Here is a 27,067-nt window from a genome sequence, read left to right as displayed (position 1 = left end):
GTCACCGGAAGGGGGCTCTACCACACAGCACCACGAGTTTTGTTTTCTCCTCCCTAGGTGGCGCAACTCTCCTTCCAATTTAAAGACTTCACCTGCCTTATGCTTCAACCGTATGGACGCTTGTTGCTGGCGGCTCTGCCTCTGCGCTGTTTGGAAGCCTAGAGTTAGTCTTTTATTATATCGCAGCTTCAGAAGCCACCGTGTCTGTAACACACGACAAACATTACTTTATTTGTAACCTCACTTCGCCATGTTGCGTGACATTCATTTCTAGCATTTCTATTGATACTTTCTTGACTTTCGAATCAGTGGACTTCCCACGGACTTCCCTCATGCATGCGCGCGTTGCTCACGGGCAGAGAAGTGGGCTCTTTCGTCGGAATCTGTTAGGATAAAGCAGAGGGGTAAAGATAGCAAGTCTAGAACAAATTACGTAAAGCACAACGTAAAGCGCCCCTTTTGAGCTGTGTTTACATATCAATAAAAAAATGTGTTCTAGACGATCTAGATGTTCAACCAACTAGCTCCCCAATTAATTTTGATGAAAAAGATGTGCATGCGGTATTTATTTATTTTTGTCCTCAATTTTGCTTGGTTTAGATGCTGAAATTGACAAATTACTACGCCAACGCACATGTCCAGGTGATAAAAAGCGCGTTATTTCACCGAGGGGAAAAAAAAAAAAATATATATATATATATGGGCACATCGCTGTTTGCTGAGTTGCCTCCTTTTGCCCTTTTCATAGTTACCTTCACCACGGCACCGTACGATGATTAAACGGCAATACGACCAGAGCTTTCGATCACTGGCTTGAAAATGAAGACATACACGAGGGCAATGGCGACCACCAAAATCATCATGCTCAGGATCCGCTTGAGGCAGTACCTGAGGGGTGACATACTGCATCGGACACTGTACACCTTGGAAGCACCCATTTCACCGACCGTGTCGTCTACATGTGTACTCACTCTATTTCGTCGATGATCGTACACAGGCACATTCGACGCCTTCGGTGCCTCGCTCACAGCGAGTTACTTCGGTTCAAAACAGTTCCAAAGTGCTCGTGACCTTGTTCTACGGACGCAATATTTGGTGACCGCTAAGGGAAGTATTATAATTTTTACTTAAAAATGCTGGGGTAGCAGATGAACCTATTTTACATTTAAATTACCGGACTAAAAGAAAAGCGAGGTTCCCGGAGCAGCTTATTCGAAACCGAAACTTGACAAAACCGGAAGTTGTTGTAGGGTCGTCTGTTGTCCCTTTTCCGGTCTGCACTGCGCAGAGGAGAAAATGGCGTGCAGCTGGCCAGTGTCGAGCCGCCTGCAGACCGTCCTTCGCGTTAGCGTCCGCAACCCGCTGACGACGACCAGCCGCTACAATGCATCGGCCCCGGCGCAGCCCCCACCGCAAACCAAGACCAAGTTCGGACCGCTGAGCGACGAAGACCGCATCTTCCAGAACCTGTACGGTCGCCACGACTGGAGGCTCAAGGGCGCCATGAGCCGGGGCGACTGGTACAAGACCAAAGAGATCGTCCTCAAGGGAGCCGACTGGATCATCGACGAGATCAAGAAGTCCGGCCTCAGAGGACGGGGCGGCGCCGGCTTCCCGTCGGGGCTCAAGTGGAGCTTCATGAACAAGCCGTCGGACGGCAGGCCGAAGTACCTGGTCGTCAACGCCGATGAAGGTGAGCCAGGGACGTGCAAGGACCGCGAGATCATGCGCCACGACCCGCACACGCTCGTCGAGGGCTGCCTTGTCGCCGGACGGGCCATGGGCGCCCGCGCAGCCTACATCTACATTCGAGGCGAGTTCTACAACGAGGCGTCCAACCTCCAGATCGCCATCCGCGAGGCGTATCAGGCGGGCTACCTGGGCAAGAACGCCTGCGGCTCGGGCTACGACTTCGACGTTTTCGTGCACCGCGGCGCCGGCGCCTACATATGCGGCGAAGAGACGGCCCTCATCGAATCCATCGAAGGCAAGCAGGGCAAGCCCAGGCTCAAGCCCCCGTTCCCAGCCGACGTCGGGGTATTCGGTTGCCCGACTACGGTGACTAACGTGGAAACGGTGGCCGTGTCACCCACCATCTGCCGCCGCGGCGGCGAGTGGTTTGCGTCGTTCGGCCGCACCCGCAACAGTGGCACCAAGCTCTTCAACATCTCGGGCCACGTGAATACGCCGTGCACCGTCGAAGAAGAAATGTCCATCCCGCTGAAAGAGCTTATCGAGCGCCACGCCGGCGGGGTCATCGGCGGCTGGGACAACCTGCTGGGCGTCATCCCCGGCGGCTCGTCGACGCCCGTCATCCCCAAGAGCGTCTGCGACGACGTCCTGATGGATTTCGACGCGCTGGTGGCGGCCCAGACGGGGCTCGGCACGGCGGCCGTGATCGTGATGAACAAGCAGACGGACATGATTCGGGCCATCGCCCGCCTGCTCGAGTTCTACAAGCACGAGAGTTGCGGCCAGTGCACGCCGTGCCGGGAGGGCGTCGGCTGGCTGCACAAGATGATGGGCCGCTTTGTGAGCGGCAACGCGCGCGTCGATGAGATCGACATGGTCTATGAGCTAAGCAAGCAAATCGAAGGCCACACCATCTGCGCGCTGGGTGACGGGGCAGCCTGGCCAGTCCAGGGGCTCGTCAGGCACTTCAGGCCGCTCATGGAGGAACGCATCAGGCAGTTCCAGAGCGGAAAGGCCTCCAAGGCAGCTGCCTCGTAGAGTAGAAACATACCCACGCTTGTTCTCGACTAGTGTTTAAGCCGTTATCAGAAGGAAGGGGACGGGGGTCTTTAAAACCCCGATTTGAAGGAATTGCCTTTGGTTTCAGAGATAAACTAAACAAAGTAGAACCGAGAGATCAGCTTTCAAGAGAAGAGGGCGTAACCTCACTGGAGTCTTGTTAATAAAGGAACAATAGTAAGAAAGGTGGATACCTATCTACATGCGTACATGGTGTTCATGTTTACAGCCCCAGTTTAGCTTTTGTGCACTGTACATAGACTTTACGAGGCAGTGAAAGGACGGGAGTCGACGCAAGTAGGACCCCTTGCGCTTTGATGTGCATCGAGAATGCTGGAAGCGAGAAAGATATAGCCACTGCAAATGCTAGTTTTATTTTTATGTTTTGGATTCTCACCTCTAAACTGCAGATACCTCTCCCCAAGAGTCTCCTGTTTACTTACCGCTCATGCAACTTCTTTGCACCACATAAATATGTTGAAAGAGAAGAGCACCCTTGTCGTGATTCCTTAAATAGACCTACAGCGCTGTTTGCGATTCGCTCAGAGGGCTCCGTAGCTGTAACTTTCACTATAAATGCAGCGGTGCTTTGTAATAGTGTCACTATTAATGTGGCTGGACTGCAAAACAATGCCTTATTTCGAATTGTTGCTTTCAATGTTGGAAGTCGGTGTTGAGTGCAACTCAAGCCGAAAATGAATGCTTCCTGTTCAGCCAAGAAACCTGAAACTTTGCACCTAGGTAACTTTACAAAACTCTAAATAAAGTATGAGCATTTAATGTCTAAACTCTAAAGCATCCAGAGAAATTTTGTCCGTTAAACAAAGAGATGTCATATGTTCCTTATGTTTAAAATTTTTGGAGTTATGGTTGCAGTCGCACAAACTTATTCAGAATGTTGAAGATGTGACGGGCAATTTTTTCTGGCTCAAGTGGCTTCTTTAAAGAAATTGAGCTAAGAAATATGTCAAATTTCTCTTTCCAGTTTTCATGGTTTATTGCAGGGTCCCAAAAACATTGAGCTTCGTTGTATTGTCTGCACACCAACTGCAAATGTAATCATACTCTCAGATCACAGAGTTATCCCATTTGCATGTAGATAAAATCTGTGATGCATCAAAGTGACATCAAAAGTCAAACTTCTTACTTGAAAAAACACCACTGGACACACCAGTACTCAGTTCATGCATACATCTCCCAGTTTGAGTAGAAACAAGTGTCAGTGTCTAAACAAATTAGATCCCTAGCTGAGTAGCAGCATTTTCAGATCTCTTGACACTGCCACGAGGCACTTCATATTCTGCTAAAAATAGGGGCTGGTTCACACATTTGCAACGATTGTGTACTCATGCAACCGAAACGACCGTAATGACGAAAACTACAACAACCGTGACTCGTGGATTGCTTTGCGAAGCTACCCCTGGCACAGCACGGCAACCACTTGTCCCTGTAACTTTGTCGTTGCTGTCGTTTCGGTTGCTTGCTAACGCAACCAACACAGATGTGTGAACCAGCTCTTGCACAGCACTGAACACCTCGTGTCATGACGACCGTTTCGATTTTTGATTTCTGCCTCGGAACTTATTCCCGCTATGGTATACGTGGTAAATGTTTTCGACCGTTCCGTTTAGCATTCTGTGCTTGAGTGTCCGTAAGAAGCGGCGGCACAGCAGTCGGACAAAAGTGGGCGTCTCGGTGTCCAAATTCGTGGCTGCTGGAGTTCCCAACGACTTGCCCACCAACACCCAGGCAACGGCTTTACCGCCGAGCACGCAAATACTTCAGCGGACACCGAAGTTGAAACAATCCAACACATTACACAACGAATGCTTTTCAGACGTTGGAACCATCTATGGCAGTCACAGAGGGTACAAAATTCCAGCTCCGACGACGGTTGAAACAGGTTAAATCGGGCACCCTCAACTTCATGGAACGAAGACGACGCAAACTCCCCGTTGCCAGCACTATTCTCTCGAAGACAGAGAGGCTGTGAGATGTTGGCTATGGTTACTAAACAAGCTATGCTTCGGAGTGAAGACAATTGGCCGCATTGGTGCTTAAAATCATCCTTGCCAGATATCTGAAGCTTTCTCTAAAATTGCGAGAAACGGAAGACCGTTTCTCGCAATTTCGGTGCTGGATGTGGCAGACGGCTGTTCTGCACGAGGTCGCTCTCGAGCTTGACAGTCCCCAGAAGCTCCGGCAGCCAGGGGTAGGGACGCCGTGACGACAGCAGTCCGACAGCGTGACACTCCGGCTTTCGTGACATCATTTGTAGCCACTTGTAGACCACTTGCCAGGCACGGATGTGATGGGGCGCTAAACCCACCAGTCATAGACGCATTCCCGGCACCATAGAGGCGGCCTCGCGACCGAAGCACCGGGCCTTCAGGCATCCAGCCCCATGTCCGACAGGAGCGCGTCGATGAGCGCCAGCTTCTGGTTGGCCAGCTCCACTTCGGCGCACGAGCGGGCGTTGGCGGCGATGTGGTAGCGGATGTCGTCGATCACCGAGATGGAGTCCGTCTCCTGGCGGAGCTTGACCTCGCTCGCGTCCTGCGCCACAATTTCGCGGAACTCTGGCCGCTGCACCACCTGCAAAGATGCCACGGCGTCGCGTTGAGATGCGGCTTGGTGCCAACGGCCAATGACTGTACCGCGATGGGAGAATGAACGGACGGGAATATCTCTTGCATGCCAAGCTTCGTTGTGCGGCAGGACATCTCTAGACCAGCAAACTCCACTTGCGAAAGATATCTAGGGCCCGTTCACACTTCCATTTGCCTAGGAACAAGTTCTCGTGACCTCTCGCAACGAGAGAACACGCCGCCATGCTGACGCCATATATGAGGTGACCCTGGAACTGCATTTCACTATAGCGAAGGTTTTGCAGTACTTTTTAGATTAAACATGCATGCTATTTATGAGAAGCAGTAGTTCATAACATTGTAAAATGTTTTTTGAGTAAAAAAAAAGATATACGAAAAAAAAAGAGGAAATGTACGGAAACCGCAAGTGTTCTGGGAGGTGACTTGATAGATGGCACCAGTGTGTTTTCTTGTCGTAAGAGAAGAGGTTTTAGCATGCACAGTCGCAAGCAGTTGTAAGTGTGTGAACCAAGCTCCACCCACAAAGCTCTCCACTTGCCATGATAGGCAGTTTTCTTCTCTCCAACATATTCGCTCTGTGGAAAGTGTTAGGTTGGCGGAGAAAGAACGAGATGCTGCCGCACGCCAGAGTGCCACGTATAAGAATCTTTATTCTCGTCGTCTACCACCAGCAGGTAGGTGTGCTGCTCAGTAGGTGGCAGGTCATTTCATACCACATCTCCCTTTCTTAAGGAGAGTACCGCCTAGGTTGTTTTAGGCAGCGGCCACTCTTGCTGTGGGCATGCGTGGTATCTTGGCATTCGTGGGAGGAGTCAGGCGCCGGGGTTTGATCGGTGTAGGGAACAAGATGGGTCCTGTTCCTCCGAACGGTGCCTTCATCCGTTTCTACGATGAAGGACCTTGGCTCCTGGGCTGGCTGCTGTACAGTACCTCTTCTCTTGAGGTCTACAACCCAGACATCGGTACCATCCACGATGTCCGCCAGGTCGCGAACTCCGTGGCGGCGATTGTATGTCTTTTCTTGTTGTTCCCGACTTTCTTTCTCAAACTTCTTTAGTCGATCAATGTCGGGGCTGACGGGAAGTAACATCTTGCATGCTGTAGGCACGTTTGTTCGAAGCCGCCTTCCCATGAGGAGTTCTGCAGGGCTATATCCGTTCTTTAGAGGTGTCAATCGATACGAGAGAAGTGTCTTGTAGGGGTCTTCCGTTTTTGACATCGAAGTTTTGATTATTTTTACTGCAGTCTCCGCTAACCCATTGTTTTGTGGATAGCGAGGGCTGGATGTCACATGTTTAAATCCATTTTCTCTTGCAAATGTAGAAAACGCAGACGTCGCTACGCGAGAAAACTGGGGTCCGTTGTCAGAAACAACGACCTCTGGTATGCCGTGTCGGGAAATATTGACTTGCAGTGTGTGACAACTGCCTGTGTAGTCAGACTCTGTAGTCAGGCGATTTCTGGGTACCGAGAAAAATAATCGGTCACAATTAACCACCAGTGACCTTCATGGTAAAAGAGGTCCATTGCCACCCTCTGTCATGGTCTGTCGGGAAATTCAGTTGGAAGCAGAGGCATTTTCCTGTTCTTTGATTTTTCACTGCAGGGATGGCATGTTTTTACTGTGTTTTCCACATCTCTTTGTAGACCTGGCCACCATACAGAGCCTGCCGCTCTGGCTTGAGTCTTCACAATGCCGAATTGACCTTCATGCAGAAGTCTCAGCAGTTCGGGTCGGCAGTTGACTGGGATCACTACCCTTGAGGCGTAGAGAAGTAGATCCTCCTCAACAGTGAATTGATGCCGATATTGATAGTAGGGCTTCACGTCCTTGTCAAGGTCTCGCCGGCAGGGCCAAGTTCGTTGAGAGTATTTCCTCAATGCTCGGCAGACTAGGTCTGTTTTTTGGTGGTCAATAATCCACTGAAGACATGTGTCTTTGAATGACAATGTAGACCTGATGTGTTGGACAAAAGTGCCAACGTCTCTCTCTAGGTCTAGAGGGAAAGTATTTTTGAGAGGTACCCTTGATAGCGTGCCTGCGGCGAGGAGTTCTTTTCCTGGTACGTATGTGATGTTGTAGTTGTACCTCATCATACGCATGCGCAAACGCTGCAGTCTCGGAGTGAGGTCGTCTAGAGCCTTGCTTGAGAAAAGCGGCACCAGAGGCTTGTGGTCAGTCTCGAGGCTGAAGAACTTGCCGACTAGGTAATCGCTGAACTTCTCAGAAGCCCAGACGAGCGCTAGACCTTCTTTTTCAATTTGAGTGTACCTTTTTTCGGTGTCGCTCAGCAGTCTGGAAGCGTACGCGATGACTTTATATTTGTTTCCCTCTTGCTTTTGTCTCAATACGGTGCCGACTCCGTAAGAAGACGCATCGGCCGTCACTACAGTCTCTTTTCTAGGGTCGTAGACTCCAAGGACTGGATGTGACGATAAAATCGCCTTCCACTTGTCAAACGCGTCTTGTTGAACGGATCCCCAAACAAACTCTTGCTTAGTGCTAAGCGTAGAGCCGAGTGGTTGAAAGACGGTTGCTAGGTTCGGAACAAATCTAGCCAGGTACGTTGCCATTCCCAGCACCCTCTGCAGCTCTGGCTTAGAGGTAGGCGGGTCCATGGCCTTGACGGCTTCAACCTTGGAATCGTCTGGACGGATGCCATCCTCGTTGATTTTGTGGCCCAGGAATGTTAATTCTTGGACGTTGAAGGAGCATTTGTCCTCGTTGAGCGTTAGACCTGCGTTGCAGAGTCGCTGCAAAACGGTGCGGAGTCTGGTGTTATGCTCTGCGGGAGTGGAGCCCCAGATGAGAATGTCATCCATATAGCATACGACACCACTTGCTCCCTGTAGGATGCTCGAGAGCTGTTTCTGGAAGTGCTCCGGAGCTGAAGAAATTCTGAAAAGGAGCCGGTTGAAGCAAAACCGTCCAAACGGCGAAATGAAAGTCGTGAGCTGCTTGCTATCTCCGCTTAGTAGAATTTGCCAAAAACCGGAGTTTGCATCGAGTTTTGAGAAGTACTTTGCATTCTGAAGGAGTCCCAAGGTGTGTTCGACGGACGGTATAGGGTGCCATTCTCCGAGTACGTAGCGATTGAGTTCAGTGAAATCAACGCATATTCTCACTGCACCGCTTGGCTTTGGAACAACTACCATCGGCGCACACCAAGGAGCTGGCTCTTCGACGGGTGATATTACTCCCATCCTCTCCATTCTTTGAAGCTCTGCTTTCGTCTTTTCGAAGAGTGGGATCGGCACTCGCCGTGGAGAACTTAGTGCAAACGGTTTGGCGCCGTCTTGGAGTTGCACGTGGTATGCTTCAGGGAGCTTGCCCTTTGAAGAGCGCAGGGAACTCTGTTGTTGCGTCGACTTTAGATCCGTCAAGAATATTGGAGCTTGTGCTGATCTCGTTGACCACCGATACCAATTGCAAAGCTTGTATAGCAGGCTTTCCTAGTAATGGCGTACGGAGGTCTTTTAAGATGTAAACGTCTTGCACCGAAGTGCGGCCTCTGTACGTAATGTTGAGGCGAGCTGCCCCCTGTGTTGCCAAAAGGGTTCCGTTCGGTCCGTGAAGCTGACGAGGTGGTGCTACCAGGCGCGGTCGTGGGGAGAGCTTCCGGAAGATGGAGGGCGTGATGACTGTTTCGTCGGCGCCCGTGTCCAATTTAAACTTTACAGTTTCCCCTTGAAGCATCACCGTCACTTCCCACTTGTCAGCTTGAGGATGTGCCACTCCTCCAATAAAGCCAACCTTGTCATCCTTGTCTTGAGATGGTCCAACGAAGCGGACTTTCTTGGAAAGGCAGACTCCGGAGAAATGACCTTTTTTATGGCAACTCTTACAAGTCTCGTGTCGAGCTGGGCAGGACTTTCTGGGATGACGTGCTCGTCCACACCAAGGACATTTTTGGCTGTTCGTCTTGGACGAACCAGACTCTTTGTGTTCTAGTCTGCCTGGTGATTCGGTGCTAAACCCAGAGAAGCGGCTAGTTGAAGTTCTCCTTATGTCAAGCTTGTTGACGCTGCTGCCGGCTTTGATGTCTTGGTTCAGCTCGACTTGCTGCTGACAGACGTTTTCAACTTGCCTCGCTGACTCTAGGGCCTTCTGAAGTGTTAAGTCGGCGTCGAGCTGGAGTTTTGCGGAGAGCTTTTTGTCACGGATGCCAACGACTAGCCAATCTCGTACGAACTGGTCTTGCATTGGGCCGTAGTCGCAGTACCGTATTTACCCGAAAATAGGTCGACCACGAAAATAGGTCGACCCCTATTTATTGAGCCCACCGAGAATAAAAAAAAATAATTCAAATATAGGTCGACCTTTCATTTTTTTTTTTTTTAAGGAACAGGGGAAAGTTAGGGCAAAAGAAACAAACCTTTATTTACCGCACTCTCAGCTAAATCACAGGGCGATGTCAGAAACTTATTCATCGTCAGAACTTCCGGATATATCGTCCAAAGGGTCCAAAGGTTCGTCAGCTTGGTAGACATCCTCGCAAATTGGCAACAATACCTCACTGACACCGTTGTAAAATGACGACGAGAAGAAACGAAAGAAGGTGGAGACGGGCGAGCGACGAAAGACCAAATACAAAGACACGAGCAACGCTGCGAGCCCCGTGAGCAACACGCGACACGCCGAAAAAAAACAAAAAAACAACTAAAATACCTCCGCGTTTTTTTTTTTTTTTTTTTTTTTTTTTTTTTTTGCGCGCGTTTGCGAAAGAGAGGAATGGAGCGCATAGGAGGGCAAAGTGCATGGCGCATCGCGTTCCTCTCCCTCCCCTTCCCCCCTGCCCAGCGAGGGGAATGCTACAGGCGTGATGGCGAAACCCGACGCCCGAGTAATGTGTGCGAGAGCCGTAGCCGGCGGCCGCGGGCTGTCGGCTGCTGCTGTTCGGTTGTTTTCGTGCATCAAAAGCTTTTTGAAACAAGAAGCCGCGCGGCTCTACCGCGACGCCGGCTGGGTGATTGATAGCTCCATACCCTCGGTAGGGTTTCAAATTTTGGTCGCGAATTAGGTCGAAATTCTTTGGTCACGATTATAGGTCGACCCTTAATTTTTGACAACATTTCCGGAAAAAAAAAGGTCGACCTATATTCGAATAAATACGGTACTTGGAAAAGGCGTGCAGTGACGTAGCAAACTCTTCGATGGACTCGCATTCTTGTTGGACCCGGAAGTTGAATCGAGCTCGCTCAAAGATGACGTTTCTTTGCGGTATGAAATACGTGTTGAAGTGGCCCATGATGGTATCGAACTTCTTGGCTTCTGCTTTGGTTAGCTGGAATGTGCTGAAGATGTCCTCAGCTTGGTCCCCCATAATGTAAAGGAGAGCGTCAATTTGGTGTTCTTCAGGCTTTGCGCTGAGTCTCGAAGCAGTATGGAACCGTTGGAAGCGCTTCTTCCATTTCGGCCATTCATTCGGAGACGAGAAAGAAAATGGCTCCGGCGGCTGTATCACGAACGATGTGCCCGCTGCGGTTGTTGCCATTTCTTCCAGCGGAGGATCGCTTCCTTGGGTGCCTCGTAAGTCAGTGCTGGTAGCGGTTCTTGATTTCCGGCCGTGATCCCACTTCTGACACCATGTTAGGTTGGCGGAGAAAGAACGAGATGCTACCGCACGCCAGAGTGCCACGTATAAGAATCTTTATTCTCGTCGTCTACCACCAGCAGGTAGGTGTGCTGCTCGGTAGGTGGCAGGTCATTTCATACCACAGAAAGGATGAAGGAGTTTGTGGGAGGAGCTTCTTTCCACTATTCTGAACCTGCAATGTACTATACATCAGCACTTCTATTCTCCGCCTAGTATGCAACAATGTCTTAGTGCGCTTACAACCGTTTCGCAAGGAAAAAACGTTGAGGCGACTTTGTAAACACTGGTGCGGGCAGTTCACGCGCATGTGCGTCGAGAGATGGGCCGATTCGCGGAGCAGACTCTGCATGCCCCGATCGCACAGGGCTGTGCCGAGCTTCTAGCTGAAATGAAGTTTCGGAGACTCTGGGACATTAAGTGGCTCCAGCACAGGGTTGCCAGTTTTCGTCAAAGAAAAATTCGCCAGGAGGGAGTGCTTATGCGAGATTCAACTGGTAAGAGGAAAGATGCAGTGTTGACAGTCTTTCACATTAAATTTAGTTTGACGTACGGGCCTTCCAAATAGTGTTCAAGTTTCGGTAATTTACGTCAAGAATGCCCATCGCAAGCCAGTCGTATTACTGTGCATGGTTCTGTCCCTCAAATCCTTTCTCCAACAAAAAAAAACATTCTACAAAAGGCGGCTTCCGGGACACCCTCTTCCTTTTCCACGTTATGTCGCTAAGCAAGAGAGGGATGAGGGGATCGCACCCATTAAAAACGTGTTGTCATTCTGCAGAATGCGCAGCTTTGCTTGACATTTGTAATTATTTATACTTAGGATAGATGGAAGGCACGTTCCAGTACGTTTCTAGGGCAGTCATTTGAAAAGCAAGCTTGAACACAACAGCACAGTCCAACGAGTTTCGACGACTCGGAGTGCTGATAACTTACTGGGATAACTCGCTGGTAACTTACTGGGATGGAAGAGAAGCGAAATGTAGAACAGAGACAAGACAGCAGCTCAGACATTTATTGACGAACAGCGCCAATCTCCATGTCGCTTCCCTTTTATTCTTGGCTTTTGATGTTCTGAGATTTCCACACTGGTACAGCATCCTGATACAAACAATGAGTAAGTATTCAAACATTCAACAAGTTGTTGCTATTCCGTGCTGCTCCTGTCACTTTGAGACACATGGAGGCTGCAATTTCAATACAGATGTCACCCTTTCCTGGAGACAGCTGGCAAAGGTTTTGGCTTTTGAGGGGCCACTCAAACAATTACTACTATATATGTTTCAGCATATCCTCATGTTCGGGCAAAGACCCCAGAAAGTGCCAGATGAAAAAATAAAAACAATGAAGTGTAAAAACGATAAAGCCAGTCCATTTTTTTTTTATTTTACACCTCATGTGGACGCGTGTGACTGAAAAGAAGAGCAAGTGGAAACGCCGCGGCCGCCCGCCTTCTAGACAGGGGATAGTACCACCATGTATTTCTGTCAAAATGCCGATAATGGTTAAAAGTCGTAAAACCATTCACCTCCCAGAAGGCACACGCCGACAACTACCAGGAGGGCAGAACAGCCTTAGTGTAGTAGTCGCGTGTTCTCCCGTGTCTCCGAAAGCGCCGACTTCCTGCTTCCTCCCATTTTTTTTTCCTCATTTGTCCGCTTGCCACCACACCTATGAGATTTTGAACGATGCAGCCGTTTGTCAAGCAACCTGGCCCACATAATTTCTCTACTTCAAAGTCCTCACCAAATTTTTGCGTAGTTCATGTAAAAAAGAGAAAACAATGACAGGCATTTTTCGTGCCATTTGTTTCGTTGACAGTATAAAATATGTTTATAATTTTAAGATAATAAAAAATCACTTGGGCAGTCGAAAAAAGAAACAGCAAATGATGGATGGTTTTAGACACAGAGCGGTAACAGGCCTGCTATCCAAAAAGAAACGGCCGTGCCAGTTGAAAACTGGGCAGGTGGCGACCCTACCTCAGCATCAGCAGAAAAGTAACCACAATAACATTAATTTTACGGCGACAGTCGCTACTAGCGAGGTTTCGTGGCAGGTCCCAGTGTGTGTACAGTGTGGCAGGGCAAATTTGGTGGGAAATCACAGTGTCACGCTACACTGTGACGCAGAGGTTCTCAAGCTCTTCAACCTCAAGGAACCCCTACAACTGTCGTGAAAGGCAGCTGAGGAACCTCTCCCGGTCTTAGCGTTGATGCAATGAAGCAGTGCAGAGGTGACCTCGCAAACAGTCAAGCACATACCAGGGGGTGTTTTGCTCGTAGTTATGCATCAATGGGTGGCTAGTGCTCAAACTGGAAAATCCCTTTGCTGAGAGTCGGGGACAGCCAAGAAAATTTGGAAGATCGGGGGAACCCTCGAGAATGCTCTGGGGAACCCAGTTTGAGAACCCATGCTCTGGAGAATGACTGTGTGTAGCCTGTGTGCAGCACCCGAGTTCATTCGCAGGATGCGGCGAGGGACCGGCAGTTTTTTTAGGTGAACTTCCGAAATGAAAACCCTGCCCACCTGTGCAAGGTGCCTGGCCATGAAGTCGATACACTGCTCTTCCAGCCTGTGCAGCCGCAGCAGCCTGGCCACTCTGAGCGCGGAACAGGCCCCGGCTTCGTCCAGGCATTCGCCAATCAGCTGGCCACACTGGCGCCTCAGTTCCGGCAGCAGGTACACGTCTGCCACACATGCCACCTCCCACGCATTCTCTGGCTCCAGCTGCGGACCAATACAGGTGGCACTACCTTCTGTTAATGTTTTGTAGATAAGGGAGAGGCACGGTGTAAGTTCTTTTTTTCTTCCTCAGTTGCACCGCCTCACCAGCAAAGATGCTATCGGCATAGGCCACTCGAGCACGTGCCGACAGGACTTTCTCTGACTAATCATGCTGCAGCGTTTGCCGTGCTGTGCGTTTTCACCTAAAGAGTACCTTACACTGTGGGTATAGGTATAAAAATACTGTCTAGGTGGCGCAAGGTGCCACCTGATTGAAAGGGTTCTGCCGCTCATTCATTTATCTGGAGCTCCCTCCAGTGCTGTGTGGAGCATACCCAGTACCAGATGCCTCTAGAAATTGTCTTCTCCGAGCAATCCATAGCCCATTTCATACTTAGTATACAATGTCAAAGCTGCTGGCACGTGTGTGGCTTGATCTAGAGGTCCATTTGCACCTGCTATCACACAAGTGAGATGCTGGACGATGGATGACCAGCAACTTGACAGCATTGTACATTGAGTATGAGATGAAATACAGTAAACTCACATAATTCAAAATTCAGAAAGCCACAAATTTTGTTTGAATTACCAGAAATTCATTTAAATATGATGCAAGATAAAATTATGATTTGTCATATGAATGGCTACATATACAAAAAACATATTTGATGCTTTACTCTACATATGCCTACTGATAATAAGTAGGTATGCAACACATGAAACATCTGTGAAATGTATGACATAAGTTTATTTGTCTCTGAAAAATGTTGTTTATCATGGACTGTTTAGAGAGCCCATGACAACTCAAAACCAAAATTAAGTTTGTTCATCGGGCCAAGAAGTTGACTAATGTGGACTATATAGCAGGGGACACATGAGTGATGAAAATGGGCACCACGCTGCAGTTTTCATAGCAACTTGCACAGACGCTGGGACGTGGACCTATGCCATGCCGCCACGTCACAGGGTCCGTGCAAGTTGCTATGTGCTATGAACATTTTTGCGTGGTGTCAGTTTTCACAGCTCACATGTGCCCACTTGAGCCCCGTTGAGTGCGCTTATCACCGAGCACCGGTGCATTGCGGAGAAGCAACACCCGCGGATGCAAGCTCCATAGCTGTTGCCTCTCTGCAGTGCATCGGTGCTCGGAAAGAAGCGCACTCTACGGGGCCGAGAGAACAAAAAGTATGAATTGCGCGAAAACGCCGTTCGAATTAAGGGGCTTATGAATACATTAGGTACATAGTGGGACAACCAAAATCTTGAAATTTGTTTGAATTAATCAGAAATATGATATATCCGAGTTTGAATTATCGCGAGCCGACTGTATATTGGCTATTGCAAACAAAATGATTCATGAAGACCCAAAAAAACGCCAAAAAGAACACAAGGACAAGGAAGTAGACAGACAAGAGCGCTCTTGTCTGTCTACTTCCTTGTCCTTGTGTGTTTCTGGTGCTTTTTTAGGCGATCATGAAGCAACTGGCCCAAATTGCTACCTTAATGATTCATGAAGCTATGCACCGAGAAAATAGAAGGCCATGCACTCACCGCCGTGGCAGTGTTCCCGTAGACGTGCTGCACGACGCACTTAAAGACTTCTGGCGTGACGTGATTTAGGGAGATCACAGGCACGGCCCTACTGGTTCCCGTACTTAGGGCCTCCGTGAAGGGGTCTTCAATCAGGGCGCGGAAGTAGTCGCTACGGTTACAGAACAACACCTGCGCAACGAGAGTTACTGCATGTGTGATGCTCTTCAGAGCTACGTCAATTCCTTGTTGCCCACTCCCACTCTCAACAATCACAAAAAAAAAAAGCAAAATAGACCTGTATTATTTACTGGAGGTAATTCCCTCGAAATGTACAGCCCCAGCTAAGTGCCGAGAAGAATTGGTACCACTAGTGGTTTTTGAGAAGAAATAATCCATCCGGATTTCTACCTTGTGACAGAAGTAGTAACAGCCATGCACGTTGAAGCACACGTCGGCGTAACCGGCATCCCCTGTCAAACGCTCGTCTGCCGAGACCTGGGCAAACGAACGCAGGTTGTCGACAGCTTCCGCTATAAGGCTCTTGCCTTGGCAGACTTTCTCCAAGAAAGATTTCAAGTACCGTAATTATGGTGCCTAAAACATGCCACCGACCGGTGCGTTTCGTGTCCTATTCTGCCCATGCGTCAAAAGTGGTCCCAAAATGAAAACAAACAATGTCACAAAAGACATAGCGTCATGCCGTCAGATGTCGCAATCGTGGCGGTTGGGCGTAAAAGTTGTGGAATAAAGCATGCGAGAATGCGAGCGTCGCCATCGTCGCGGCGTCCCAACTCCCGGCTGCCAAAGCTTCCACATACTGTCGAGCTTGAGAGCAACCTGCAGCAGAAGGGCGTCTGCTACACGCACCACCGATGCTGCGACACCGTCTGGATCGTGGCCAGCGACGACATGACGCCTCTAGGACGTCACGAGGCGTAAATCGAGGGACCGCTTTTTTATGATGCGGTAAAAACAACTGTTAGAGACACATTCCAGGCATCACACTGCAATAAACAAATACTACGTAGCCTGAAGCGAGAATGCAAAGGCAACGACGACTTGCCTCGCGGTCCCCCGCTGGCAGCGTCTGCTCGGCCAGGCGACTCAAGTCCCGCTGCACCTCCTGCGCGTACTGGGACGGCTCCAGCAGCAATGTCTTGAACTCGTTCCAGGCTTTCCCTGCGTCCCAAGTCACGCCGATTCGTAGCCGACGGGAAAACCGGTCCACCCTACATCTGGCTCTGCGTTGGCTAGAGCTACTATAAGTGAGCTACGCTTCGGCACCCCGTTTCCAGGCTTTTGTTGCGGGTGGCACCATATTTGCGCCTAGTGCAGAGCAGCGGGTACAACTGGAGGTCGTAGCAATGAAAGAAAAAAAGCAATTTTTCAAACTTCCATATGGTGTCAGAAGGCTCGGGCAATATTGTTTTGCTTCGTCGCAAATTTTAACGTGTCTGGAGTACGAAAAAGCATTTCCTGCGATTTCAGATGTGGTATAGAACAGGGGTCTCAAACACACAGCACGCGACACACTGGGATGCGGCGCGCAGGTGTCTTGTGGCTGCGAGCTCCCGTTCCTATATGCCTCGAGTGCTGCATGCGCCACAAAATAATGACCTTGTGTTGTTCATTCATTTACACTGGAAGCTCGGCTCTCGTGACATTTTAACATATTTGGCACTAATACCTGTTATCGTTCACATCGGACTGCTTCTTCTTACATACCGTTCAGCCACAAGTATTTTCTTGTAATTCTGCTCTAAAAATCATCAGTAAAGAAAAAATTATCGTACGAAAAGAACTTCTTTTGAAACATATAGAAATCGGATACTTCCCTAGTGAATTGAGCCACGTAGCAATGAATGTGTGCTTGGTTTCTAGTTGTAATGAAAATTCCAGCACATTGGCCAGATGGTGGCATTTTAGATTTTGTAATCACACCAGGTACAAACCCGAAGTAGCTGTATGATACATCAAAGCTAAAGACGGCACTGGCAAAACGGCTATTTTACAAAAAGCAAATAGCCCAATATCTTATTTCTTTAGGATATCTCTCAGTGTCGCTGAAAGACTCAGCTGCTTTTCGCTGTTTTTTTTTTCTTGTCCTAATATATACAACTCCTCCCCCCAAGCGTGTGCTGCCCCTCAACATTTTGGGGGTGGGCTCGGCCCCAAGCTCAAATGAGTTCGAGACCCCTGGTAAGGAACTTCAGATAACTGGCAACAATGATTGTAAGTAGCAAAATGGCCGAAGCTCGTGTCGTTACTCCTAACCGTGGCTCATTTAGCAGCTCTAGTGTCGGCCTTTGTTCGAGACAATGTGGGGAATGTGAAGAGGAGAAAGCTTAATACTGACTGCGCGAGGAACTTGACGCCAGTAGATCGTGGAGCTGCTCTACGAGGGACGTCAGCCTGCAACGCTTGGCCAGCTCTATAAGGCTGTCGGACTGTCTTGCTTGCATCTCGAGTCGGCCTGAGAAAAGAGTGTGTGCATACAGTTAGACTGCGGGGAGATGGAAGCAAGCAACTACTATGCATATCTACGGCATGTCTCAAAAAGAATAAATTCACACCGTTTTTTTATCAGAAAAAATAAATGACGCATTGCCAGACGTTCAGTCTCTGCTGCTATGTTAGGGTGAAGAATGAGCATATGCCAATGCAAAGTTTATTTATACGGTAAATAAATCTCGGTAGATTTCACTTTGGGACAGCTTGTATTTCTAAACAAGTCAACCGTCCTACAAAGGAAGCCGAAGAATGTGAATTCAGAGCAGTAACGTAGTGCGATCTACAGATCTGCCCAAGTACTGTCCGCGCCTCCTCATTCGCTAGTCTCCTTCGCGCAATCGCAACGACAGGCCTTCTCCTGTGCCATGCGAAAAAGTAGAAAGCAGGTAAGTAGTTAAAAAAAAGCTGCCCGTTTAGCCTTGCAAAAGGAAAGCACATTTCAATCCTGCACTGGTTCAACCAGCCATGACTTTGTATGTCATTTTTTGTGGGTTCATATTGTAATTCTGCAACTAGGGCTACAAGCATGTTCCCGATTTCCTCGGACACTAGTTCGGGTAGAGGCGGCTCCATGCAATTCGCATGAATGGTTGATACCACAATGAAGCAAAACGGACGTTTCACACTGCTCGCTTTGCCCATTCTAACTGGCCAAAATATTTTTAGTGGGGGAGATAAATCCAAATAAGAAATGAATTACCCAAGACATATTTTTCAGGCACTCCAGAGTTATCTTGAGACCGTAAACTCCAATGCATGTCCAGAACCTGTTTTCTACTAATAGTAGTAATAAGGAACAAAAAGCTTGAGAAGGAAAGCCTCATAAGAAGAGAAAACATACGTTACCTGTATACAAGTACTGCAGCATGATTCGAAAGACTGAGGCATCCACCTGAAAAGACATTGCTGCCACTGTCATAAACCAAGAAACAAAACTCGTCCTGAAAACCACACTAGCACAACACCAAACGGGCTTTCAGTTCACTGTGGTTAGGTATTTTTCTCAAATGTAATGGTAGGACAAATTCCGGACACTGTTATACTAGTATGGTCTTGTTCTAAAGGGTATTTTCAGATCACTTTGGCCAACCATGTCCAATAATAATTTAAAATATTGGCAAAAAAAAAATTTTTGGCCGGCTCAATGTCTATTAAAACAAAACCGACTTTATTTGCATGGAAAATATTTAGCAGCATACACCCAGTTTGAAGCACTTTCTGCGGATTGCACAAAGTCGGTATTTCGGGCACATCCCCCAAAAAAGAACTGATGCGTCTACGGGCCTAAAAAATATTTACTGACAAAATATGCACAGGATGGATTGTTGAAGTAAGCATGAATGATGAATGCAGGTTGTCAAGGCATACCTGCATAACATACATTTCTGCATAATTGCTGTGGGTTAGCCCCGTTGAGTGCGCTTCTCACCGAGCGCCTGTGCACTGTGGGGAAGCAATACTCGCGGAGCCCGCGAGCTCTGCAGCTATTGCTTTCCTGCAGTGCGCAAGTGCTCGGTGAGAAGCACACTCAACGGGGCTCACTCGCCGTGATCAACACTTTGAAAAGTATTTGCAGTTCATTTCGATGCGAATATCGAATAGCTTGTTATTTGAAACTATTCGAATATTTGCACAACACCCCAAGTGTATGCACATACAGACAAAACAAATTTAACTTTAATTCATCGGAGAAGAGACAGGTTCCTCACCAGGTGGTGTGTGACAGGAACGACGTTGTGGCCTCTCCACTTTGTCTGGAAGGCGTCGCGGAAGAACTCGGAACGGGCTGCCAGGATGCAACGGTGCGCCCGCACTTCCTCTCCCCCCACGCGGAAGGTGATGTCGCAGTGTTGTCTGTCGTCCAAGCACCTGAGTTGGGTGCCAGCGTGCATTGTAGTCACTACACCCTGTTACAGGTTGAGAAAAGCAGGACAAGATCCTCCTGCAAAGCCCTCCACTCTTCCCACTTTTGCAGAACAAATGCTGGAGAGGAAGTGAGAGAGGAGGCAAGTCCATTCGCCTCCTCTCCGGCATTCACTCTGCTAAAGTGGAAAGGGCTTTGCAGGAGGAGTTTGTTCTGTTTTTCATAACTTGCAACAGGGCACAGCTGTAAAGTCAAATCTCGTTAATTCAAACTTGGGGAAGCGGAAGTGAAAATTTGTTTGGAGTTTCAGGAGTTTTTTTTATTTATCAGGAGTTTCCTCCCATAGAGACGCATAGCATGGGACCTGCATGTTAGTTTGAATTATCCACAAGTTTGAATTAAGAGAGTTTGAATTAATGAAAGTCGACTATACTTCAGGTACATTTCAAGCGCCTGTGTCTATACTCCAATCACATTTCTGAAGAATGTTTTTGAGTGAACTTTCCTGGTATGTACTTGCTACCTTGAAAAAATATTTAGTATATCTTTTGTTTACCACAAAAATAAACTACACATTGCCAAATGGTCAGTACCCGTCCAAGTGTAGCGCTAGCAGTCTGGACCAAGATGCCAAAGTTTCAGAGCTTGCCGTTATCAAATTTAAAAGTTGTAAGCAATATTTTTTTAAGTTTTCAAAAAGAAGATGTTTTTTTTTTCCTGGTATTTGACACGACCGATCTTCATGCATTCATGGGCTTGTCGGCCTCCATTTTCTAGCTGAAAATTTCCGAAAATCGCTTGCAACTTTTGGATTGGATAACGGCAAGCTCTGAAACTTTGACATCTAGTCTACATTGTTAGAGCTACACGTGGGCGAATACTGAGCATTCGGCGATGCATTATTTATTTTTGGAGTGAAAACCGTCACTAAAGCTTTTGTGGCCGCTAACCTTTAAAGGGAGTCCCAGGGTTGCCTACTGAGCATGTTTCTTATGCTCGAGACTGCAATAAACGATTGATGTTACTACTCACGAAACAACTTGGTCGATCTTTACAGACCTCTGTTCAACTTTTGAAAGAAATCACGAAGGAAGGTGAAGCCACCAGGAAGGAAATTTTTAGCAATATGCTAGCTGCCACTTTAATGTCTCCAGGTGTTTCCTCTGCCTCCCGAGTGAAATCTGAATTTGCTTTTAGCGTTTGTTTTTTTGCCAGGAGATTTACCTTCTCATTTCATCGAGTTGGAGATATTGGTAGAAATATGAGTGGTTACTGAAATATTGTGTCGAAAAAAGGTACACCCAACTTTAGCCTCAAAGCACACTGCACTTACGTGAATTACTTTAAGTACAACTGGGTCATTTTACCCAATACCTCATCTAAACAGCAGTCTAAAGAAGGAATCAAGTTGCTAACTGCTCCAAATGACACGTTGACCCCTGCATTACGCTTAGTCTAAACAAAGCTCGGAAGGCAGCTGCACATGCTGCTTTATAGTTACTCACAAGGTGAGAACGACAGGGAGAAGCTTCAGTTGCTCCACCACCAGTGCGATCTTCCACAACGCTTCAACATCTCGTGCATTTCGAGTCTGCATGCGCAGCAAAAGCACGAAGGAAAATACGGAGCACAACCGGAGGTTAGGCACTCAAGAGACAGGCCCTGTCGTTCTCAATCTGTAAGCGACTATAGAAAAGCTCGGAAACAGTCTCTTTGAGGTTTCGAGAAGAGGCAGCAAAAACGCACGAAGCACGCAAGAAGATTATTTTCACCTCCGAAGGAACTGGTCATAGCCATCTCGGCGCATGGTGTTGGAGGTGACCACTTTGTGGTCCCTGAGTAGGTTCCGAATCCCCACGTTCAGGCTGGCGTAGAGGCAGCGCTCTCCGTCAAAGGTGTTGGCCACGCAGCGGGCCCCTGCGTGCGTCACACGGGGCGGGTTGCACTTTGGGTGTATGCTGAGGAGTGCCGACAACGTTTCGTACTTGGAATTGACCCGATTCGTGCAACACCGTGGGATTATACATAATGATTCATTTCCGAAAAATCAGAACTTAGAGCTTTAAAAAAAGGAAGTGTTTTATTCGGACAAACTACGTTTAGGAGGATGGGGTAAAAGGCGACTATGGTTGGGGACAGGTTAACAACCATGCTCTGCCTCGCGCGCAAACATTCCGCTTTTGATAAAGATTCGTTGCACGTGCAGCGCCGAAGCCCAACAGAAGGCAACGAGCACGTGCTGAAGGCCGATCATCTGCTGAAGACGCGGATATTAACCTGTCATCGGCTATCCAGTCGCCTGACTAGGCCCATCACCCTGTACAATTCAACAACGCAGCAGTGAGAGAAAAAATAAAAATGCCCGTTTATATCAACTATAATTGATATTTGTATGATTTATGGCGTATTAAAAGAAAGTATTGCAGGCTTTTTTCGCACGCGAAATTATAGATACCGAATTTTTCTGCCCAGCTTATAAGAATCACAAAATAGCAATCATGTGTTAACTACATGTCGTGCTTCGTGCGAAAAGGACTGTCAAAGAACACAGGAGCCTTACCAATAACATGCTTACCATTATCTAGCAAATACTCCACAACCTCCTTGTGACCACATAGACAAGCATAATATCTGAAAAAAAAAAATTCATAGATAAAATTGTGAATACGAGATTAAAGCTATAGCAATGCAGAATTATGGGGCAAGTACGTACAGTGGCGTGCCATCCCATCTGTCCCTTATGTTCAGCTCGATTTCTCGTTCTTCGACTAGATGCCTGGCGATAGAGACAAGAGTCCTCGGTTAGCATGTGCGACTCCCGTCTCTGGCGTCATGCTGACAGATGGCGCTGGCTGGAGAATTGAGCACGCGCAGACGCTTCAATCTTAAAAATGGGTTCGTGCGCATGTGCAGTGCCCACCAGCTTCTCTAGACAAACACATATGTTGATAACTGATAACTGCGTGTTGATGGTATGCAAAGAGTAGCAATCTAGATAATGCTTGGCTTACGTAAGTTCATTCCTGCGAGAAACACATTACTTTTTTTCACGAGGTCACGGTGGATGAAGAGGTGTTTTGGGGAGTGGGGAAGAGAACGGGAGGAGGGGACACTCGCCCCCCTTAAAACGTCGCTGTTTTCTAAAACGTCATTCGCTGCGAAACGGCGAATGACGTTTTAGCGAACGCGTTCATGAAACGTCGTCCATAAAAAGTGTTTTCACGAAAGACCGTGAGATTAAGAAAGACAGTATTCTACCGGCAGTTCTCACATGATTTCAGACAGCCAACGGAAGGCGAATGCCGGTAGAATTTCGGGAAATTATTTTCCCGGCTGCCGGGAGAATAGGCACTGCCTTTGAGGAGCCACTCCCGTAGCATTGCACAGCGCTCTTGAGAGGCGGGCGCGAAAACGAAACCGTATACCTGATTTTGGAGAGATCGCCCTTTCTGCAACTCTCGAACAGCGCGATCGTGTCCTTGCCCAATGTTCTGTGATGCTGCGAGATGGCTGTGTCTGCTCCAAGTGTCATGATAACGTCACCGTAATTACAGAAGGACTAAATTTTGAGAAATAGGGCTTAGGGCCGATTGGACAAATTGATCAAGCTGCTGTCGGGCGACGACCACATGAGGCTGTGGATATGAGCCTTTGTTTATAAGAGGTTTCGTAACCTTTACAATAAACTAAAATAATGAGCTTTTAATTTAAAACGAAAAGTATTTAAAAGATGAATAATTATGCTTTTCATTTGAGCAAACTTTTTTTAACTTTTTAGTTGAGCTCGTTAGCCTTCTAGCCTCTGTGCCTTCTAGAGCAATTATGTCCAAGCTACCTTTCGCTTTTTGCATTTAATTATTATATATTACAATTTTTATGTTTACTCACACATATCTCTGATATTTTTACCAATATTATGGGTTTAGTTTTTACTTTTATTAATTTTCGTCAGCAAGTTTGTTAGAAATCCAAACACGTGGATCCAAGACAGATTGGTAGCCGGTCAGTCAGTCCAGGAATCATTTCTGTCGTATCATGGCGCTCGAAAGTATTCTGCAGTTGAATCTTCGCTCAGGCTTCGGCAAGGCATCTCAAGATGATCAGGATTTGCAGCGTTTCGACGATGCCTTCGGTTCGAACTTACGCTGTCACACGCAGCTTGCTCAGCCGCCGTTCGCCGACGTGAGTGACTCTGCAGTCCTTGCGCGCTTCTCGCTGTAGTTGCCGGTAGGACTATAGAACGGGCTTGGTGTACCTTGAGCTGTCCTGTCCCCAGCGCTGGCTGCCTTCTTTGGACAACGCTTCGGCATTTCGAAAGCCTTGAAGCGAGCACGCGCACTTAAAATACTGCGAAAGGAGACGAGCGCCTGCTGGACGCCAGGCATCGGGACGAGACGGTTTGTCTCGCTGTGACATCACGAGTTGTGACCGCAACTACCTACCATCAGTTGTGAACGACTAGTTTGACTCCAAATGCGTTTAGCTCGTCTCATTATAGCCCTCGTTTCTCCTGCGCCAGGAAACTCCTAATCATCATCGTGAACAACAAGTTTGATGCTTTGTGTAAACACCATAGCTTCGTGTCATCGCACTCTTAAGCCAACAACCGTTGACATTAAATCTGACATTACTCTTATTTCTGTCGATGAAAGCAGAATTATTCTCACTCAAGATGTCACACCAAGCGTTTGACCAATCCTGGAAAGCCGACCGCAGTGTTGTTCTTGGTTGCGGCGTCTCCAATGCTTGCGATGAGCGCGTTTTGACCCACCGAATCTGTCTTACTCAGCGAGAACAAGTAGGGATTACCACCAGCATTGTGCAACGACATCGCGTGAAAGCCACGGATGGCGTGGCTTCAGTTGTTTCAAGCTGTTGCTTACTCGCCATTTTTCTCGCAGCCGAACGAGTCTATGCCGGCGCTGATGAAAGACGACTCTGGGAAACAGATCAAGATCCACTACGACAAAGGCACCACCACGCTCTGTTTCAAGTACAAGGGAGGGGTCGTCGTCGCAGCCGACTCTCGAGCCACCGGGGGTGAGTACATCGGCTCGCAGAGCGTCAAGAAGATCATCGTGATCAACAAGTACCTCCTGGGCACCATGGCCGGAGGCGCCGCGGACTGCGTCTACTGGCAGCGGGTGCTGTCCGAACGCTGCCGCATCTACGAGCTGCGGAACCGAGAGAGGATCTCGGTGGCGGCTGCGTCCAAGTTACTCGCCAACATCCTGTACAACTACAAGGGCATGGGGCTGTCCCTGGGAGTCATGATCTCCGGCTGGGACAAGCGGGGACCCGGCCTGTACTACGTCGACAACGAGGGAAACCGTCTCTCGGGTAGCATGTTCTCGTCCGGTTCGGGATCGACATACGCATTCGGCGTCCTCGACAACGGCTACAAGTTCGACATGGAGGACGGAGAGGCCTTCGAGCTCGCCCGCAAGGCCATCTACCACGCGACGTTCAGGGATTCGGCCAGCGGCGGAATCGTGAGGGTGTACCGCGTGACGGAAGCCGGCTGGGAGTGCATCTCGGAGGAAGACTGCATGGACCTGCACTACAAGTACCAGGCGGAGAAGATGCAGGTTTAGGGTGCGGACAGTCATCCGCCGAGGAAGATGAAACGCTTTGTTTCAGCCGTACCTTTTCTTTTTGTAATCTGATGGAACCCAATAAAGGTACGGATGTCGCAAACTTGCGCATATTTGAGGTCGATCAGGTACAATCTTTTTGAACTTTCAATGGCAAGTTCGACAGAAGTTTGTCTTAAATTCAACTTTTATGTGCACACGTTGAAAACAAGCCAATGCCACATGGCTAAGGACGCAAGATTGGGTACATTGTTTCCATCAAAAGCTTGCCTGGTTGCTTTTATGTTGTGCCATCATTGGTTATTATTGCCCAAGATCTTTAACAAACTAGGGTTTTTTGTGTTTTTTTTTTTCCCCCAAATTGTTAAGTTTTTGTTTTGAAGTTGCTTAAAGGTGCCCTGCAATCCTATTCGAGCGTCAAGCTTTTTTGCGGTTTCCACATCTCGGGGTTCGGGCTACCCAGCAGGCACGGAGAGGGTTACTAAATATCGGCGTGTCATTTTAACCGGATGACACACTAACTACCTCCTCCTACAAGAACGCCCCGTGGTGCCGAACACGCACGCCATGTGACGAATTCGTGATGTTGTCGGTCCCGGTTAGCTCCTGCCTTGACTGGTCAGGGCCGCTAAAAAAATTTTTTAGTCGAAATGCAAAATAAAAGTGGCACAAACTGTTTCAATTATGTATGAAAGTAGTTTTTGTTCAGCATCTTAAATGAGAAAAGAAACAAATGCAGTTTAGAAAGTACGGAAACAAGAACCAACACGTGATAATCGGTCGACAAACCTGCCACCAAGCGGTTGAAGAGGCAGCACAGGTCGACGCAGGCGCCCCAGCGGATCTTAGCAGACGACGCACGACGCCGGCGGCGCATTTTGCAAGAAGCGAAAGTATGAATTTGTCTCCTGTCGTCTCGCGCCACAGGAGACCCGCCCTGAACTTGAGCGTCGTTAAGTTGGGGCTAGGAGACTTTGCCAGCACACTCTGCACACTTATGAGGAGTGTCCTCGTAGGGTACTACTCCCTGCTCCGCACTTCTATCGAGGATTTGGAGCTCCAACTCCAACAGATTTGGTAAATTCATGCCGGCAAGCGCGGTGGAGGGCCTAAGCAAGCTACGAGCCGTCAACGTGCACGCGTCTGCAGGAGAAGCGACCATCAACGAAAGCCGCAGCCGATTGGCCAGTTGCATTGCCATTGGCCACCCAAGCCAGGACCAGGGATGTTATGAAGGAGGTTATTCTTTGCTTGTTTTTGTCATTTTAATTTGCCTGACTTTTTAAAAATAAAGCAAATTTCAAGAAAAGTTTTACTAAATAACTACGTTCAGTGCACTCGGGTTCGGTGCAAACTAAAAACCAGTCAAAAAGTCGTTGCAGGGCCCCTCTAATGCTGCTCAAGAGGTTAAACTTGGTCGAAATTTGCCAAAAGTTTGAAGGTTTTTCGAAGCAGCCGAGCTTCGAGATTCGCGAAAAGTTTTCAAGACGTCCCATAATAGTAGAACTGTTTTGCAGCTCGGAGCACGTGGAACGAAAGCTCGTGCTGCCGAACTATGGGACCCTGGGTTTCTTGCCAGTCACGATGTGGACGAACATCAAACAGGCGCACATCTGTGTTATCACTACTGTGATGCACATTAAAGACCTGGTTAGCAATCGTACGGCACCGGCCAAATTGTTTGTCTATGGCTGAGGCACGAAATGCCGCTTGGGCAAATAAGCATCCCACTCTCTGAAGACTTTCAACACAATCATTAACGAGCAGGACCGAGCCCATGCTTTTTTAACGAAGTGCAATCCACTTATAACGATAATAAGAAAACCCAAAAAAGCTATCTGTGTAATCTATTATCACTGCATCTGGACTGGATACCCTACACAA

At 48.2% G+C, this 27,067-nt stretch overlaps 3 protein-coding genes across 4 annotated transcripts; 2 read left to right on the top strand and 1 right to left on the bottom strand.

The window, feature by feature from the left end:
* The first annotated feature begins 1,255 nt into the window (after window positions 1–1,255).
* Window positions 1,256–3,239, top strand: LOC8051173 (NADH dehydrogenase [ubiquinone] flavoprotein 1, mitochondrial). The gene has a single exon (XM_002435421.5). The coding sequence runs from the start codon at window positions 1,297–1,299 to the stop codon at window positions 2,728–2,730; it is 1,434 nt and encodes a 477-aa protein (XP_002435466.1). The 5' UTR covers window positions 1,256–1,296; the 3' UTR covers window positions 2,731–3,239.
* Window positions 3,240–3,716: 477 nt separating this feature from the next.
* LOC8051168 (ankyrin repeat and BTB/POZ domain-containing protein 1) lies at window positions 3,717–23,242 on the bottom strand. Of its 2 annotated transcripts, none has more exons than XM_029982372.3 (12): window positions 23,015–23,242; window positions 22,303–22,365; window positions 22,165–22,220; window positions 21,362–21,506; window positions 19,435–19,594; window positions 18,572–18,617; window positions 17,571–17,687; window positions 16,278–16,393; window positions 15,623–15,709; window positions 15,233–15,403; window positions 13,484–13,684; window positions 3,717–5,346 (listed from the first exon to the last, which is right to left on the bottom strand). In XM_029982372.3, exons 1-12 carry the CDS (start codon window positions 23,119–23,121, stop codon window positions 5,140–5,142), a joined length of 1,476 nt encoding a protein of 491 aa, XP_029838232.2. In that variant the 5' UTR covers window positions 23,122–23,242; the 3' UTR covers window positions 3,717–5,139. The 2 variants fall into 2 exon arrangements, with proteins under 2 accessions (XP_029838232.2, XP_040357057.1); XM_040501123.2 differs by having other exon boundaries at window positions 13,484–13,706; window positions 23,015–23,213.
* Window positions 23,243–23,565: 323 nt separating this feature from the next.
* LOC115322038 (proteasome subunit beta type-5) lies at window positions 23,566–25,296 on the top strand. The gene is made up of 2 exons (XM_029982370.3): window positions 23,566–23,771; window positions 24,491–25,296. The coding sequence occupies exons 1-2, from the start codon at window positions 23,625–23,627 to the stop codon at window positions 25,181–25,183; spliced, it is 840 nt and encodes a 279-aa protein (XP_029838230.1). The 5' UTR covers window positions 23,566–23,624; the 3' UTR covers window positions 25,184–25,296.
* The last annotated feature ends 1,771 nt before the right edge of the window (window positions 25,297–27,067 follow it).

This window comes from Ixodes scapularis, unplaced genomic scaffold (genome assembly GCF_016920785.2).
Source record: "Ixodes scapularis isolate PalLabHiFi unplaced genomic scaffold, ASM1692078v2 PGA_scaffold8__174_contigs__length_109621045, whole genome shotgun sequence".
NCBI lineage: Eukaryota > Metazoa > Arthropoda > Arachnida > Ixodida > Ixodidae > Ixodes > Ixodes scapularis.
This window is presented reverse-complemented; position numbering and strand designations above follow the sequence as displayed.

Coding starts and splice junctions, on each gene's coding strand:
- LOC115322038 (XM_029982370.3), top strand. CDS start 23,625: ATGGCGCTCGAAAGTATTCTGCAGTTGAATCTTCGCTCAGGCTTCGGC. Junction 23,772..24,490: donor CTCAGCCGCCGTTCGCCGAC/GTGAGTGACTCT, acceptor TTTTTCTCGCAG/CCGAACGAGTCTATGCCGGC.
- LOC8051168 (XM_040501123.2), bottom strand. CDS start 23,121: ATGACACTTGGAGCAGACACAGCCATCTCGCAGCATCACAGAACATTG. Junction 22,366..23,014: donor GGCGATCTCTCCAAAATCAG/GTATACGGTTTC, acceptor CTCTATCGCCAG/GCATCTAGTCGAAGAACGAG. Junction 5,347..13,483: donor TGGCCAGGCACCTTGCACAG/GTGGGCAGGGTT, acceptor GCATCTTTGCAG/GTGGTGCAGCGGCCAGAGTT.
- LOC8051173 (XM_002435421.5), top strand. CDS start 1,297: ATGGCGTGCAGCTGGCCAGTGTCGAGCCGCCTGCAGACCGTCCTTCGC.